A 17465-nucleotide genomic window follows, 5' to 3' on the forward strand; every position below is an offset into this window, starting at 1 on the left:
GAACTACTTTAAAATTTTCTTGAGCCGCTACAGTAGGTAACATGATAATACATCACCACTCACTTATCCAACACCTCGAGCGCGCCGCTCTTGATTTTCTCCTCCTGCGCCTCCCTCGAGCCGAACTCGTCCGTCGTATCCAGCACGTACAGAGGGAGCACATGCAGCTGTTCGTCGTTGGGCTTGGAGAGCGAGCGGTGGCGGGCCAGCGTGACGACGGCGGTGCAGCCGTTGTTCATGTTGTGCAAGTCGCGGTGAGCGTGGGCGCAGAAGTCGATGCATGCTGTTACACCTGGAAAGGTGAGTGGCTGTTTAGTCGGTAATGAGACTACATATTTCACTAAGAAAAAAAGAAAGAAAAAGCTAACCTCCGATAATAATTCTTCTGTCTATGCATGTCGTTCTTCAGCTTTGACTAGTGATATATACGAATAATATTTAACTATTTCGAATGCAGATGTTTCTTATAAAATTTGACATCTCTATATTTAAATGAACGGTAATACACCTAAAATGCCTGGTAGTGATCACGCGAGCCTTATTGCCAAATAAACGAAAACATAAATCTTACGTAAGAAACTTACAAGTCTAAATAGTACGGTCGCCAAATCTCAAAAGCCCTCTAGAAACACGATTTAATTGACTCGGCTCGGCCTTACCCACAACCGGTATCAATGTGTTCGGACAGTTCTCCTGATCACCGTACATGCGGTAGTAAAGCGGAAAAATGGTGGAGGGGATAGTAATGACGTCACAAAGATGGCGGCCGGACCTATTATTTTTGGCGGTGTATCTCGAAAACCACTTAACCGATTTTAATCATCGAGGTGTCAAATAATAGCTTATATTATGGAGATTATTTCCTTTTCTACAAACATTTACGTGAAACCTATAGGAAAAAAAATAATCACAAAAAACAGTTTTTTTATAAAATTATTTTTTTTTATTTTGTAAAAATCTCCGTAAATATTAGCATTTCGCAAATTTTGTTTAATATAAAACATATTGATTCATTATCAAGGAATATAATGAGCCTTAAAACATACAGATCGAGTAATAAACAATGAAGCTACACTCATTTATTTGCGCATGGGTAACGATAACTGGCTTTTACCGGTCGAAACTGTGGTGACTGTTACGATACGTATTGAATGGAATTTATAGAGTATCGGTTTTAATTACTGAAATTATAAAAACCAGACACAATAATGTTACCTTACTTCGACGTTTAGTCTCTTTTTTCGTCTTAATCATAGGTAGGTACATATTTCTTTTTACTTAAAAATTTTATACAGGGTGAACTTTTAACCACCAGTCATCGCAGCGACTTTATAGGTCATACTGAACAACTTTTACTATTAGTAGTCCCCAAGCCGCTCCGAGGCCAGATTTAATTGACTCAGCTCGGCCTTACCCACAACCGGTATCAATGTGTTCGGGCGTTTCTCCTGATCACCGTACATGCGGTAGTAAAGCGGAAAAATGGTGGGAGGGGATAGTAATGACGTCACAAAGATGGCGTCCGGACCTATTCTTTTTGGCGGTGTATCTCGAAAACCACTTAACCGATTGTATTCATCGAGGTGTCAACTAATAGCTTATATTATGGAGATTATTTCCTTTTTACAAACATTTACGTGAAACCTATAGGAAAATAATAATCACAAAAAACATTTTTTTTTATACATTTGGTTGGTAGGTTTGTCTTATGTTTTAAAGCAGTAAAATCTTTCAAGTCGAAACACAGTATAAATATACATTTTGTTGTCTAATCTAAAAGTATGATGTTCATTGTTTAAGACTGATTAGTGATTACTGAATTAAATAACATGCTATTTGTTATTTTTGTTTTATTTTTTAAATCAGGTATTAATTTATTCAGTATGTATCACTATACAGGCAAAATGTGTATCATAGTTGGTCTGTAAGTACTTACTACTTGTGTCGAATATAGGTATAAGATGAAATTTTAACCACCAGCCATACTCTGCGCAGTGACTTTACAGGTCATACTGAACAACTTTTATTATGGGACCAATGCCGAATCACGCAAGAAAATTTGGATCTGGAATGACACCCACTGGCTGTGCCCTACCACACAAAGCGAGATGACATTCACAATGCCCATACCTCTCTTTTGGACGTAGTTTAAGGACGTACCCGGGTCCATGACGCATGCTCGCCACACCGCTGCTTAAAATAAGCTGACGCACCGTAAATTGAACTGCGTAAAAATCGCAAAAAATATTACACGGAGATCTTATGGCAGACACCGTACCGGTGACGTAAAAGACGCAACTGTTTTGCGAACAAAAAAGATTCGCGTGAAGCACGTCACTGCGATTCCGTACCGTCACCGTTTTTTAAACAGCGGTGTGGGGAGCATGCGTCAAAAACGGTACGCATACGACGCGTCACTGCGATTCCGTATCGTGACCGTTTTTTAAGCTGCGGTCTGGTCGCACCTTGTATTGTCGCACCTTGTACAGTAGTATTATTTTTGTGTATTGTTAATATCTAAATGTATATATATAATTGTTCTAGTATATAAGCGCCTTGGTTTTTGTTGACTGTAATGTTTATATATTTTGTAATAAATAAAATAAATAAATAAATAAATAAATTGTATTGTATTGTATTGTATTCGGGCGATTTTTCCGCAACTCGACGACTTGCGCCTATTTTGCGTGATATGTTGGGGGTGGGCTAGTCCTGCCAGCCCAGCTCCTCGAGGAATCCTATCAAACCTTTGATGTTGAGTAGGACCTCGGGGAGGTCTCTCGGAGATCCGAGATGTTTAGCCCTGTATGGAGTCACTCCGCTGCATTCCAGCACCACGTGAGAGGCTATTTCTTCTGTCTCCATGCAACCTCGGCACAGGGGACTGTCTGTGACACCTGTTGTGAAAAGATGTTTGTTAAATAGTCCATGACCTGTTATGACACTGGTTACCATACTCAGTCGGACCTTCCCTAGTTGCAGGAGCGCCCTTGTGAGTTTTCCGTTGATGCCAGGCATGGCTTCTTTTGCCTGTCTGCATCCAGTCTGGTTCAGCCAGTGTTCTGTGTGTAGTTTCCCTGTACGTGCCAGCAGCATTGAGCGTAACTTGCTAAATGGTATCGGAAGAATCGGTTCCGGACCAATCGCCCCCGCATTCGATCCTTGCCTGGCAAGCTCGTCCGCAGCATCATTACCTCGGGATCCACTGTGTCCCTTGATCCATTGTAGGGTGATCTTGTTATTATGACATACCTCCATTAGTCGTTCGTGGCATTCGTGTATAAGTTTGGATGTAACTATATGGCTATTTAGAGCCATTAAGACTGCTCTACTGTCGGAGAGTATGCGGATGGAGGATCCTACTACCTTCCTTGCAGTGATGGCAGCCGCGGCGTTTATGATGCCCATGCACTCAGCTTGGAATACCGAGTTATGGGCTCCTAGCGGAGTGGTGATCGACATGTTCAGGTCTTCTGAGAAGGTTCCAGAGCCCGATCCGCTGTCTGTTTTGGACCCATCAGTGAAGATTCTCAGCTCCCGGGGATTGAGTCCTTCATGATTGTCGTCCTCATATAACTGTATTTTGTACCTTTTATCGAAGATAGCTTGTTTGTGAATCCGGTCCGTGCCTGACCTAAGCACTGGAAATTCGTCATACACCTTTTCCAGGCATTTTGTGTGAAGAGCTCCTGTGATGTTAGACCATATCTTGAGGGTTCGCAACCTTACCGCTGAGAGACTGGCCTCTTGCTGTATGTGTAGGTGCAGCGGTGGAAGGTTTAGCATGACCTCCATGGCTGCAGTCGGGGTAGACCTCGTGCAGCCAGTGGTGGCCGCGCATGCGAGCCTTTGAAGTCTTTGTAGTTTGTCTCGTACGTTGCCTAGGTTTGTTCTTGGCCACCAAACCAGAGCACCGTAACAGAGTAAGGGGCGGATTATCGTCTTATAGAGCCAGAGGGTAATTTTCGGGTTGAGTCCCCACCTCTTACCAATCATCCTTCTGCACTGCCAGAAGACAACTCCCGCCTTGTCTATCCGTTTGTTGATGTGGTTGTTCCAATTGAGTTTATTGTCGAGAGTTAGTCCTAAGTACTTAACTTCATCGGACAGCTGTAGCTCAGTTTGGAAAAGTGTTGGTCTGGTAAAGTTGGTCGCACCTTTATATGGGACAGTCAAATTTTTTTTCGCGATTTCGGAATTGGTCCCATAGTAAAAGTTGTTAAGTATGACCTATAAAGTCGCTGCGCAGAATATGACTGGTGGTTAAAAGTTCACCCTGTATAAAATTTTTAAGTAAAAAGAAATATGTACCTACCTATGATTAAGACGAAAAAAGAGACTAAACGTCGAAGTAAGGTAACATTATTGTGTCTGGTTTTTATAATTGTCATTATAATTTCAGTAATTAAAACCGATACTCTATAAATTCCATTCAATACGTATCGTAACAGTCACCACAGTTTCGACCGGTAAAAGCCAGTTATCGTTACCCATGCGCAAATAAATGAGTGTAGCTTCATTGTTTATTACTCGATCTGTATGTTTTAAGGCTCATTATATTCCTTGATAATGAAGCAATATGTTTTATATTAAACAAAATTTGCGAAATGCTAATATTTACGGAGATTTTTACAAAATAAAAAATAATAATTTTATAAAAAAACTTTTTTTTGTGATTTTTTTTTTTCTATAGGTTTCACGTAAATATTTGTAGAAAAGGAAATAATCTCCATAATATAAGCTATTATTTGACACCTCGATGATTAAAATCGGTTAAGTGGTTTTCGAGATACACCGCCAAAAAGAATAGGTCCGGCCGCCATCTTTGTGACGTCATTACTATCCCCTCCACCATTTTTCCGCTTTACTACCGCATGTACGGTGATTAGGAGAACTGTCCGAACACATTGATACCGGTTGTGGGTAAGGCCGAGCTGAGTCAATTAAATCTGGCCTCGGAGCGGCTTGGCGACCGTACTAAAATCAGGCCTAAGAGCTAACGTGGGTACACGTGTTCGTGTATCACTAAAAGTATTCTTAGAGGGACTGACGTAGCCATATAGAAATTCGGTGATAAATACTTACCAGAAAACGGCCGTCCCGGTTTAAACCCCAGTCGACAATCCGACGCCTCCTTCTCAAACTGGCACTGATTCTCAAAGCTCTTCGGGGCTAAGTTCATGTACAGAGGGCTCAACAGCGTCGCTAGCACGTGCATTCGCTCCTCTATCTCGGACTCTTCTGTTTTCACGGACAATCGGAACTTGCGGACGGTTTTGGAACGTGCGTATTTACAGCCGTTGTAGTACATCGACCAGGAGCAGCCGAAGCTGTAGGAGGCGCCGCAGGATTCTGGGTCCAGTCCTGGAATTAAGACGAATAATTATTAGTTTATCAGAGATTACTTCAATAGTCTAACCCCTTTAAATTTCATATTTTCAGAGCTAGTATACTAAACAGTGATTACTAGCGACATCTAGCGACGCATTCCTCTTTACTCACATGCAAAGGTATGCACTCTTTAAACGTCTTTTTCTCCAATATGCTCGGAAATGTTCACCTTATTGTAGCAAAAATAGTACGGGAAATTCTTCGTTATAGTTCGTTCGGTGTAGTTCGTCTTAGTAGTTGTTTTAGCGGACGGGAAGTTATTACTGTATTGTTTTTACTTTTTAAAAACATGAATCAATTAAGGAAAACGCAAACAGCCAATTAATATAGCCGCAGGTTGCGTCTACACGACCCGGTCAGCATCATTTCAAGCTATAATAAGATAGAGTCGTGTAAGACCGTTGTGTTGTGATCGTGCGAATACTGCTTAATAAAACTGAAAGACTATGTAACTTAATTTTTTTTAAAGATCTCATGCGTGCAAATACAGTTTATATTGCACAATTATATTGAATGAGCAAATATTGAATGGTACTGAATAGCAGAATAGTTGTCCTTTTAACTTTTAAAAAATAATTAAAGAGGGAAATTGTTTTTGACGTCTTTGATGTGAAGGTTCGATTTGAGTGCTAGTTGATGCTTACATTATGATTGTTTTACCTGATTTCCTCGCATGTTTGGAGAAAAGCACTATATATGCCTCGGCAGGAACAGCAATTCGTGGATTCGTCTTGTTTGTCGGACTCCGCTTCACGTCGTCCGACAAAATCGAAGCTCATCCAGGAATTGCCATTTCCCGGCCTCTGCAATAATGTACTATTTATTGAAAAACGCTTTTTAAAAATCAGTAACTAGAGTCTTGCTAGCCAAATATTGTTGACAGATATTTTCATGTTGTATCGTGATTATATGCTCTTTGGTTGTATCACCAATTGTCTATGATTTAAAAAAAAGCTATAAGTCTGTTGTCAATTTATGTCATTCATTCAAATTGTGCGGGGTTTATTTTAAATAATATTAATAATGACTACCGAGTGGGGTCCGCAAACTATTATTTAAGCTCATAAATAATTACGATAATGTGCGAAGTCGACGTGAAGCGTTGTATAACGAAAAACTGCTATGTTTACAAGTCGTAAACAATTTAGTAGGTTGGTGCTCTATTAATATTTTGATATTTTAAGTACTAGTTCTAACAGTTACCTATATCTGATAAAGTACCTGAATTTATTAATAAGTACCTGAATCTCATGAACAGGACAATCTCAAGTGTGTAAAGAAACGGATAAACTAGAAGTTCTGGAAAGTATCGATAAAATCTAAACATTGGCACGTAACGAGTTACTGAAAACTAATATTAAGAAGAAATCTGTGCAATGACCGGTCAGTAGTAAATTGTTATAAAAATATAAAATATATCAAAATATCTTGGCGGAACATGTCTATATATATCTATGTACTTTACATAGAGGTAGAAATTACATGAGCTGACTTTGAGTGCACGTCAATGTATATTAACTTATTTCCTTAGGTACCTTACGTGTGCACAGAAAATCAAAAATATTTTCTGGTATCAAAACTATAATACCTACTACACAAAGTGTGACCAGCCCAAGATTTTTCAATTTTCCCGCCAAAATATTTGTGTAATATTTCAGTAGCCAGACTCTATTACTCATGAAAGCAAACGAATGTGAAAGATCATGTATGATTTATATTTTTTTTAATTCTACGTCGGTGGCAAACAAGCATACGGCCGGGGTAAGCAGTTACCGTAGCCTATGGACGCCTGCAACTCCAGAGGTGTTACATATTTGCCATAACTTATTTTTCAAAAGTGTTTTTCAATAAAAAGACACGTCAAAATAGCTTACCTTCTTTCGAATGCGAAAAAAACGGACTATAGAATTTTGTACTTATATAGTGTCTATAACTATAACAAAACTATAGGTATAAGAAGAATTGACTATTCCAGGCGCTATTAGAGTTAGTCGCGTCTAATCTAATCTAGGAAATATGAATGGTTCGGTAGTGATTAGTACTAATTAAGTAATTTTTAAGGTTTATCACCTTGACAAGCGCATGTTCTGTTCTCGTTAGTAGCACATCGCCGAGTGGTAGGCAAGCCGTAGCGGTTGAGTTTGTGCGACAAGAGCGTGTAGTCCAAGTCGGCCTCGGATTGCGGGATGCCCTCCCACGCCACCAGACACACCACGATCCACGTGGTCGGGCACTTGTGTCCAGCGCGGCATTTCACCACCACGAGAACTTTCTCGCTGTAGCTTGAGCGACGGATTACCTGTGCAGTCGGTTTTGGTTAAGCGCCATTGATAGAAACAAAGAGAGTGGCGTCGTCTGTTGTTGAGTAGAGGTAATATTTAGTCTAGGATTTCAGTGTCGCTCTCTATAATTAAATAGCTATAGTTATTTACGATGGAACGTGTTTTTAATCAGTACATACAACGTGATTAAGTAACTGACATTTTATTATAATATATTTTTTGGATTACTGTTAGTAGTATAAGAATCAGTGAGAAAGGAGACAAGTAAATAGTGGTTCGGATCCATACACTCACCCACTTGGCCATGGGGCAGCCCTGGGCCGACTTCCCTTCCTTGCCGGTGTAGCAAACTTTCTCGATGCGCAACTCTTTGCCTGACAAGCCTGTACGTCCTTCGAGCTCCTTGCGAAGCTCTGCTAGGGTTGCAGCTGCTCCTGAAATTTATAAATGGATTGATATGGAAAAGACTAATAGTATTAAATAAATAAATACTTTTTTTTATGATAGAGGAGGCAAACAAAGCAGACGGATCACCTGATGGTAAGCGATTACCGCCGCCCATGGACACCTGCAACACTAGAGGGGTTGTAAGTGCGTTGCCGGCCTTTAAGATGGGAGTACGCTCTTTTCTTGAAGGTAGTATCGGTCCTGAAATACCGCAGGCGACAGATCATTCCACAGTTTAGCTGTGCGAGGCAGAAAGTTCCTGGAGAAACGCACAGTTGAGGACTGCCAACCATTTAAGTGGTGAGGATGGAAATGTTGTCGCGTAGGGCGATGGCGAAAAGAAGCGGCAGGGATTAATCCGAACAATTCCTCGGAGGACTCCCCGTTTGCCATATCCTAAGGATATCTTAGAAAGTATGTAGATGTTCAATGTCACTGTTTTTCCTTCTCTTTATTCATTCGGAACTAATAGTCCGTATATATTATTTGAAAGTTATTAAACGTCTTATGGAAGTCAGTAATGAAGAACATAATAAAACCGATAAGGTTTTTTTATGAAACAGTGAAAGCGAACATACACGTGAAATTTACGTTTTATGCTTTGATAAATTTAAAAAAATGTTTTACCTAAATGAGTGTAATAGCTGCCAGGTTCTGGAGGATTCTTGTCAGCGGGAAAGCAATTGCAGTCAGGCACCTCCGTCCTCGAATTGTTCCTTAGCCGTTCCAGATTCTCCAAATATTCCTTCGAGTAGTTGAACTGGTTCTCCTTAACTTTAGTTATATCTGGGACGGGGGTTGGCGGCTTTTTGGCGTCTTTTTCCTCAGGCTCGTCTTCGAGGATTTCGTCCTTGGTCTGAAGGCCGGGACAGGCGCCATCTCGTAAATGTTCCGCAGGCGGCTTCTTGGTAGACCCCTGCCGGCAGCAAGAGTAGCCTATCTCGTTGTTAATCGACACTGGACCGCCGTCCCCGGGGTACATATAAGGCTCATGGCTTTTTGGAACATTGTAACTTAAATTCTTGTAAATCTTATGGCCAGGAGGAGAATGTTCCGATTTTATTTGCTCTATATAGTAAGGTGGTGTTGGCTCCGATGCGTTCTCAATATTAACTCGGTTATCCAATTCCTTAGCTTGTTTTTGTTGCTCGATATAATGCCGATTGTACTTCTGAAATCCCATGTTCTTTTGTAATCGTGGATACACTTCAGCCTCTTGTCTTTTCTCGTACGGGTAATTCTGAAAATTCTGGTAATTTTGCGCCTTTTGACCAAAATTTTCTTGCTTTATAGTAGAAATAGGTGGCAGCACTGTACTTTGCGAGCGTGCTATACCGTTTGGGTACTCCCTGTAGGGATTGTTCATGTCTTTGCTTTTGCAGTAATTTGGGTGTACGTTTTGTGGAAGCCTAGACTGGTCCTTTAGCCTATCGTCCTTAGGGTATTGATACGAATCTGGCGTTTCTAGTTTAGGTATTAGCGGTGCCGATGGATGTCTAAATTTGGCGTCGTACTCCCTGTGATCGTAGTTCCTCGTTTGTGCGTTGGTGTCACGCGCCGGCGCGCAGTTCTGCTGATTCATTTCCGATACTGGTCCTATAACCATTTTCGACTGGAAATCTTTACTATCCGTTTGATTGTAACTTAAACTATCACTAACGTACATTTCTGCATATTTCTGCGCTTCGTACGGTGCAGATGGATAACCGTACTGCTCTCGCACATCCGCGTAGGACGGCAGCTTCTGATTCTTCGCGTTCTTAACGTGTTTATCATAACCTCTCGGCACTTCCGTGCCCCCCTCCCATACGTGGTGGCCACCACCTCCGAACTCGCTCGCACCGTAGGCGTGAGCGTTCTGTGAATAATTACCAGCGGCAGGATACTGCTCGCCTAAGCGGTAATTATCTCGGAGATGGTGGCTATACGATAAAAAATGACCGGTGGTATTTCTGTCATCGCTGACGGTGATGGCACCGCCTTTTCTCTCGTCGATTGGTCTGGGTGGACCCTCTCCGGGGTCACCCTTGTCGGGCGGCGTCCCCGAGCCGTCGCGTGCATGACTCTGCTTATTGAGAATCATGGTCTTCAGTCGGGAGTTGAGGTTGACGCGGTCTGATTGCGAGAATAGCTGCTGCTCGGCATCTTCGCGCTGCTGTTGCATATGTTGATTCTGATGGTTCTGCATTTGCTGCTGGTTTTGCATATGCTGTTGATTTTGAATCTGTTGCTGCTGATTCTGAAGTTGTTGTTGTTGATTCTGAATCTGCTGCTGGTTTTGTATTACTTGATTTTGCATTTGTTGGTTTTGTAACTGTTGATTCTGCATTTGTTGGTTTTGGATCTGTTGGTTTATTCTTTGGTTGTGCTGCCACTGGCGCTGTTGCCAATCTTGTTGCTGCTGTTGTTGTTGCTGCTGCTGCTGTTGCTGCTGCTGCTGTTGTTGTTGTTGTTGCTGCTGCTGCTGCTGTTGTTGTTGGCTCTGTCCGTTCTCCCTGTACTGGTGTCCGCCATTATAGCCGCCCGGGTACCCGCTACAATCGAGTGAAGCTCGCGGACCGCTGCTCCCCTGCAGGTACCCAGGCTCGGCGTTTCCCGAATGCTGTCCATTCGGGGTGCTCTCTTGCCTTTCCGTGTCGTTGCTGGATTCTCCGGTGCCGTTTTCACCATTGTACTCCTCTGAGTGTTCTTGATAGTCGGTGCGCTCATAAGTTTGTTGGCTGACGCTATAGACGGGCGCGGAGGTAGTCGGGACGGCGCTTTGGTATGAGGCGGCGGAGGCGGGTCGGGAGTCGTTGCCGCCGGTGACTCCTGGAGTAGTCGCTTGTTGAGCGTATTGCTGTTGGTATTCTGGGTAGTGTGGCGCTCGGGGCGAGGGCACTGGGGTGTACGCCCGAGTGGACGGCGGTCGCTGGGCCGGTACGGCCTGGACGCCCGCCTGGTAGTATGTGTTGTTGGTCACGTCGAAGGTGGTGGCGACGTTCTGGACGGTGTAAGTGGTGCTGGCCTGGTAGTGAGGCGATGTGGCGTACGCTGTGTGGTTGCCCTGGTAGTCGAGGGTGGTCTGTCCGGTTTGTGTTGGAAGCTGTTGGATGAACTGGTTCTGCCAACCTGGAGTAACATGAGTATTATGAGTTAGTTACAACACATGATAACGTACAAAAATAAAAAGTAAAGCTACGCATGAATATGAAAGGTAAACAATCTTTGCGACCTTTTCAAAGGGCTAATATATAAATTAAGCACGAAAAAATCGTCTGTTATTTATATGAATGCGAGTGTAAGTACAATTACCTTGTGACGGGTCGGTTTGCCAGGTCGCAGGGAACCTGTTGGGATCGCCGGCGTAGAAAGGCATTGGGGCCTGCGAACAAGCAATCAATGACTATCGCGAATTCTTAAAAAAATACACACATGATTCGAAACATCCGTTATAAGTATGTACATAAGAACTAAATAGCTAACAGCTGCCTCTTTTATATACTAGTAGGTGTATATGATTTTTTAAATAGAATTGTGGTCTGAAGTATAGATATGTTTTTTAGTATGACAAAAAAATCTAGGTACCTACGCGGCACTGTATCCGGCTAGATTAGTTAATAAGCGATTATCTAAAACAATTGTTTCATTAATTCGCTATTTTACTTCGGTTTGCGGATGTAAGATAAAGGAACTTGCGTAGTATTATAAAAGATAGAGAACGTAAGAAGAGGAAGACTCGACGGCATTCTCTAATTTCTGTACTAAGCTGGGCTAACTAATTCGAACATTTCCTCCACAACCCTAAATAATGTTAACACATATACCTTTTTAAGTGCATTATTTGGAACATTAGTTTAGTTTCTGTGAAAACAGTGGAAAATTTAAGTATGTGGTTTTGTGTGACGAGTCGTTTTGTTAGTTATTTTTAGATTATGTCGTAACCGTCGGGGAGACCCGCAACACCGAGGCGTCCTACTTTAGTTGATGTTGAAACAAAACGTTCCAATTTCCACAAAATTTCAAGCTAAACAATTTGAACAAAGTTGTGAATTGCCAACATACTTAATTAGAGTTTAGAGAGATATTCGTGAACAATTATGGGTCTTTAATTTTTTTAAATTAACTGTTAGTTATATTCCTATTCGTTTTTATTTATTGACATTTTAAAAGTTTAAATAAGGCCTATTGCATTCATTGTTTGAATACTTTAGATATGGTATTTGATATGAAAAATATTTTGCGTTGACATATTCTATTTATATGTCATCTCGCTTTGTGTGGTAGTGCACAGCACAGCGGATGTCATTCGAGATCTACAGCAGAGCCCAACTGGGAAAGTACCTCCACCTTACAAAAACCCGCAGCCAAATAACGCTAGACCCTACTCATAGTGTTGTGTTCCTGTCGGTGAGTATATTAAGTTGCCAGAGCTTAACGAAGGTAACACTCCGCGTTAGGGTCGGCAACGCGCATGTAACTCCTCTGGAGTTGCAGGCGTCCAGAGCAAAAAAAAAAAATGCATGGTCATTATATCTACTATACTCGTCATTTTTTTATACTACGTCGGTGGCTCTACTACGGAGACTGCTTACCATCAGGCGGGCCGTATGCTTGTTTGCCACCGACGTAGTATAAAAAAAATGACGAGTATAGTAGATATAATGACCATGCATTTTTTTTTGCTCTTCAAGTCATCTATCGCTATTATTTTTTACCCAATAAATTACATGTATCTACCTAGATGAGATAATGGGGGAGCAAGAAAAGAGGTAAATAAAATAAAAAGTACAGCACCTAAATCTGATAATGCCTGTATTATGAAAACTCATGAAACTAGCATGAAGAGAAAATGAAATCTTCCGCTCTTGACCTACCCCGCACTCAACAGTAAAGCGGCCGAGGCTAGCCAAGGACCTCGCACATTGTTATACGTGTGAACACCGTAGTTGCGAGGTTACCAGTTTAGGTAATAATGTATGCAAATGTATGATGTTATTAAATACGTAAGGTTATTTTATTGTTTATTTAATATGCTGTAATTGTTTACTAGAGGACACGCCTTGCGTAAATAATGTAAGCTATGAATCTATGTCCTAGATATTGGTTTATTTTATTTAAGGCCCCGTAGGTTCGTGTTCTCTCACACTCACTGAGCTTAAGTGTGAACGAGATGCATGTGCGTGCTCGGGACCGCGGATATCATGTTTTTGAATTTTGATTTGTTGTAAGTTCAAAAATCAAATTTTTTTAGAAGCAATTTTCATACTTCTAGCTTTTATGCAATGTACAATGTCCTATGTTGGCGTTTTTTTTCTGTCGAGCGAAAATCAACAAATCAGGTTTCAAATCCATGAAGTCACTAGTGAAATTCTCAAAATTGCCAATTAAATTTGTGCCAACCGGTGTACCCTTAAGATGTTTGACTAAAAATTATTTTATGTACTTGTACGTAATTTTTTATCATATGATTGATGATTGATAGGTATATTGTATGTCGTAGGTGGGTACGTATTAGTTTCAAAAACAATAATACTTTGCTAAAAAGACGAATTTGAACTCCATAGAGCATCGAATGTAATACAAGTAGTAGACATTAGACAATGCTATAAAAAGGGAGTTTCTCCGCATCATCAAAACAAGCTTATCTACTTATTAGTACAGTTGTTACGTCAATCATACTTTATATTTCATGACGTTGTGAATACATACGGAGGTACCTACGTCTTCTTCTAACATAAAAGCATAAATTGAAAAAACTTACGTTCCGGGCTCTATGGCCAAAGCCAGGTAAGAAATTAATTTCAATAAAACTCCCAGCGATATTAAATTACTAAACTTGAACGCATGGTGAGTTACAACTTTCAGAAGCGCGTATTTTATTTAATGAGTTATTACAAACCCAACCTTACGCTGCGTAAGTAAGTTTCATTTCTAAATATACAAAAACAAACAAACAGAGCCCGTAATGGTTACTCAACGTCTGACGTGTTCGGAACAAATTACGCGTAAGTACGTTATCCCCGTATAACTTCGTTCGAAGTAGGAAATATTTTAAATGAAGAACGCGTTGGTTAAATTATAACTGTGCGGCCGTAATTAAAAGTAAAGTTTGCAACGAGGTTGCGATAACAATGGGTTGTTTATGGTTCGTAATGAAGACGGCTACGTGTCCTGATTTTGTATTTGAAAATGTATGTGTATATGCGTCATTTTAATAATAAAGTGTGGCATGATAAAGTAGAAAGTGCTGATCATTTAAGAAAAAAACTAAGAAAGAATAACGATACACCATAAATAAAAATATAATCATTTAATAGTGGCCTTGTCATTGTATGGCACAGATCTACTTTTATATGTTGTATGGGTATAGGACGTATACAATATACATAATCATAAATAATAGTCTTCAGCGGTGATTCAAGCGTAATTCCGGTGTCATTTGCAATTGAAACCTGACTTAACTACTATTGTGCCAATAATTATAAGATTTATAAAAACTAGATCTGTAAATATTATAATATATAGGCATGCATGTTAGTAATCATTTTAAGTAGGTCTTATTATAATATTTCTACGCCGATAGAGGCAGAATATGACGCACTCATTGTAATTTGACCATCTTTGTACCATATTCTAAGAAATAAACATTTGTATTTGTATTTTGTAAATTTGCTAGTTTAAGTAATAGAGAGCATCGAGGAACTAGTATGACATTTAATTTCCAAGGGGGCAAACCTCTCACGCTAATATTGATAACCGAGATAACTAATATTGATCACTATGAATCTGAAATTAATAATGCAATTGTTGACATAATTAAATGGCTTAATATAAATATTTTAAACTACACTACATGCTACATTACGCCCCATTGTGGGATTATAGGTATCTATTTTCACCATAGATCAAGGTAGGAATTTACCATTGTCTATGCTATTTGTTTGTCAACAACTTCGTGGCATTTCGGGCGGCAGCGGTAGTTTGAAAGCAAGCATTGATTTTGGCGTTCTAGCCGAGCAAAATGTAAAAAGTGCAAAAGCTCACTTACACGCGCGCGACCAATGTCGGCTTGTTAAAAAAATGAGAAAGTCTATATTTTTAGTGAAAGGCAATGCATTAAGGGCCATAACATAACACAATCGTGTCGTAGAACGATACGTCGTACTTAGACTTGAACTAAAATACGGAGGAGACGCTTAAGTATAGGTACCGTGCTGCTTATACTTTATAGAGTGAACTGAACTTTTAACTGTGAGTTGTGATTTAATTTAAACGTACGACCCGCATGCTCGAAAATTGACGAAGTTGAGTGTGCGAATTAAAAATTTCCAACTTATACCACTTCTCACGGCGGTCATTTTAAATTTTTTCATCACACTGGCTCGAAAAAGATCTTATTTCATGCAGGTGCACTGAAGGATATTTTTGTTCATGTTTAAAATTATTTAATTTGATTAATTTAATAGCCGTTTAAAATAGTTCTATACAATTTTCAATTGTGGCTGAATGTCGGATAGGTCTGTGCCTTCGATGTAACCTGTCAAAACATGACAATATGGCGGACGAATGTTTAAAATGTCACCGTATTTAAGAATAATTTCGCTTAAAATTTAGTTTTTTCTTCGCAAGTGTGATGAAAAACATTGTGTGTAACTCCGGGGGTAAGAATATTGTTACTCGAGTCTGTAATTCACTCCAGCCTGCGGCTGTCGTGAATATATAGACTTTCGTGCAATATTTCACTCACCCCCCTCGTTGCACTGTACTATAGTGTAAATGCCCGCCCAAGCGGTGCATGCTATGACTATTTAGGGGTTTATATAATTGTAGATGTGTTTTCTTCTTTGCTTGTATGTAATATCCATGTTGACGTGTAAAAAAAGTGCCCTTGTAGCCTTTTGCTGAATAAATGTTGAAGTTTGAAGTATAGGAAAGAAAAGGTAGGTACTCGAGAAGGAATAATAATCTTGCTTGCAAATGAACAAGGATATTAATGATACTTTCCATTAGGTAATGTAGTTTTAAACAATTTATAATACTTACCTATTTCTAGGTATTATGATTTTATTTAGTTTCCCAAGGGGGTAAAAAGCGGTTAAAAGTTTATATGAGACCATACTTATTTAAAAAGAAGCTTTTTCGTATGTAGGCTATTTATTAAAAAACGAATAAGATATGAAGAACTTTTCTCATATCCGCTCATAATACATAGTTTCCACCGTGGCGGTGTAGCGCGAGTCGCGAGATCGGTCCACTTCCTCCGTTAATTCACAACCATGAAACACATGCCAAATCAAGCGGAAGAGATAGCGGCTCACATAACTCATCGGCGGGGAAAATGCCTGTGTAATCTGTTAATTTGTGGTTTAAGATATAGGATAAACTATATTTTAGATATTGCTATTAAATTGATCTATACTTAATAAAATTTTTGATTCCTTGGTGCTAAGCTCAATTGTGTATATTGCACAAATATGGCTGCATTTTATTTCAGTTGACATATTTTTCTGACTTACGCAGAAAAATGCTCTTAAAAACGCGTTAGGCTTTTAACCTTTACTTGACATTCAAATTTCAAAACAAAACAATAACCGATTAAATAAAAGACGACATCCACGTTATAATTAGTGGCAAGTAAATTACAAATGAGGAATAATTGCGGTGTGATTAGCATAATTGGAGGAATTAACATAAATGTAACGTGCTATTAGCATGTTGTTTTAACTGGTTCTTTAACTCGTTGGATATCATTAATTTAATATGTTTATATTTTGTTTCTTAGGTGTAAGTAATTACATCCTTGAATTTCAAAAGTAATTTGCTGGAAAATAATTAAGCTCGAAAACTGTAAGCACCAATCACAACATTTTCATTATCTAAGTACGAAGAAGTTAACGCGAACTAAATAAAGGACCTTAGTTATTTATTAAATTAAAAATTATCATTGCTGTAGATCGTCATAATTAATATGTTCATCTCGTATGATGCAACGATTAAATACACTTTATTATATATACTGACATTAAGAATAATACTTATATTGGTATCCGTTTGTAAGGACCTAAAATAGTGTCTGGGCCTCGCGGGGAGAATTTGCGCCAAATCGTTACAAGATTGTAGATGAATACAAAAATAATTAGATAACGATTATAAGGTTTGATTATGGTATGGCTGCTTCCTGAAAAGGTCTAGTGCAGGACTCGGAACGATATTGAAATACATACTTACCTGTTAATATCGTTCCAAAACCGTTATATTATTTCTTTATTAAATCGGTTAAAAAAAACCGGTTAGTTGATAGAACGCGAATTAAAAAAAAGCGGCCAAGTGCGAGTCGGACTTGCCCATGAAGGGTTCCGTACC

General features: G+C 39.7%; 1 protein-coding gene across 5 annotated transcripts in view; it reads right to left on the minus strand.

Moving 5' to 3' along the window:
* The window catches only part of LOC133519799 (methylcytosine dioxygenase TET-like), a 143735-nt gene that overhangs the window by 4785 nt on the left and 121485 nt on the right, over positions 1-17465 (minus strand). For all 5 annotated transcript variants that reach the window (XM_061853907.1, XM_061853906.1, XM_061853905.1 and 2 more), the window contains 6 exons: positions 11415-11484; positions 8748-11231; positions 7968-8107; positions 7462-7690; positions 5086-5364; positions 64-292 (listed from right to left, as the gene is read on the minus strand). In XM_061853907.1, the coding sequence (XP_061709891.1) occupies positions 64-292; positions 5086-5364; positions 7462-7690; positions 7968-8107; positions 8748-11231; positions 11415-11484 (3431 nt within the window). The remainder of the gene's footprint in view (positions 1-63; positions 293-5085; positions 5365-7461; positions 7691-7967; positions 8108-8747; positions 11232-11414; positions 11485-17465) is intronic.

Source organism: Cydia pomonella, chromosome 7 (genome assembly GCF_033807575.1).
Source record: "Cydia pomonella isolate Wapato2018A chromosome 7, ilCydPomo1, whole genome shotgun sequence".
In the NCBI taxonomy this organism is placed as follows: Eukaryota; Metazoa; Arthropoda; class Insecta; order Lepidoptera; family Tortricidae; genus Cydia; species Cydia pomonella.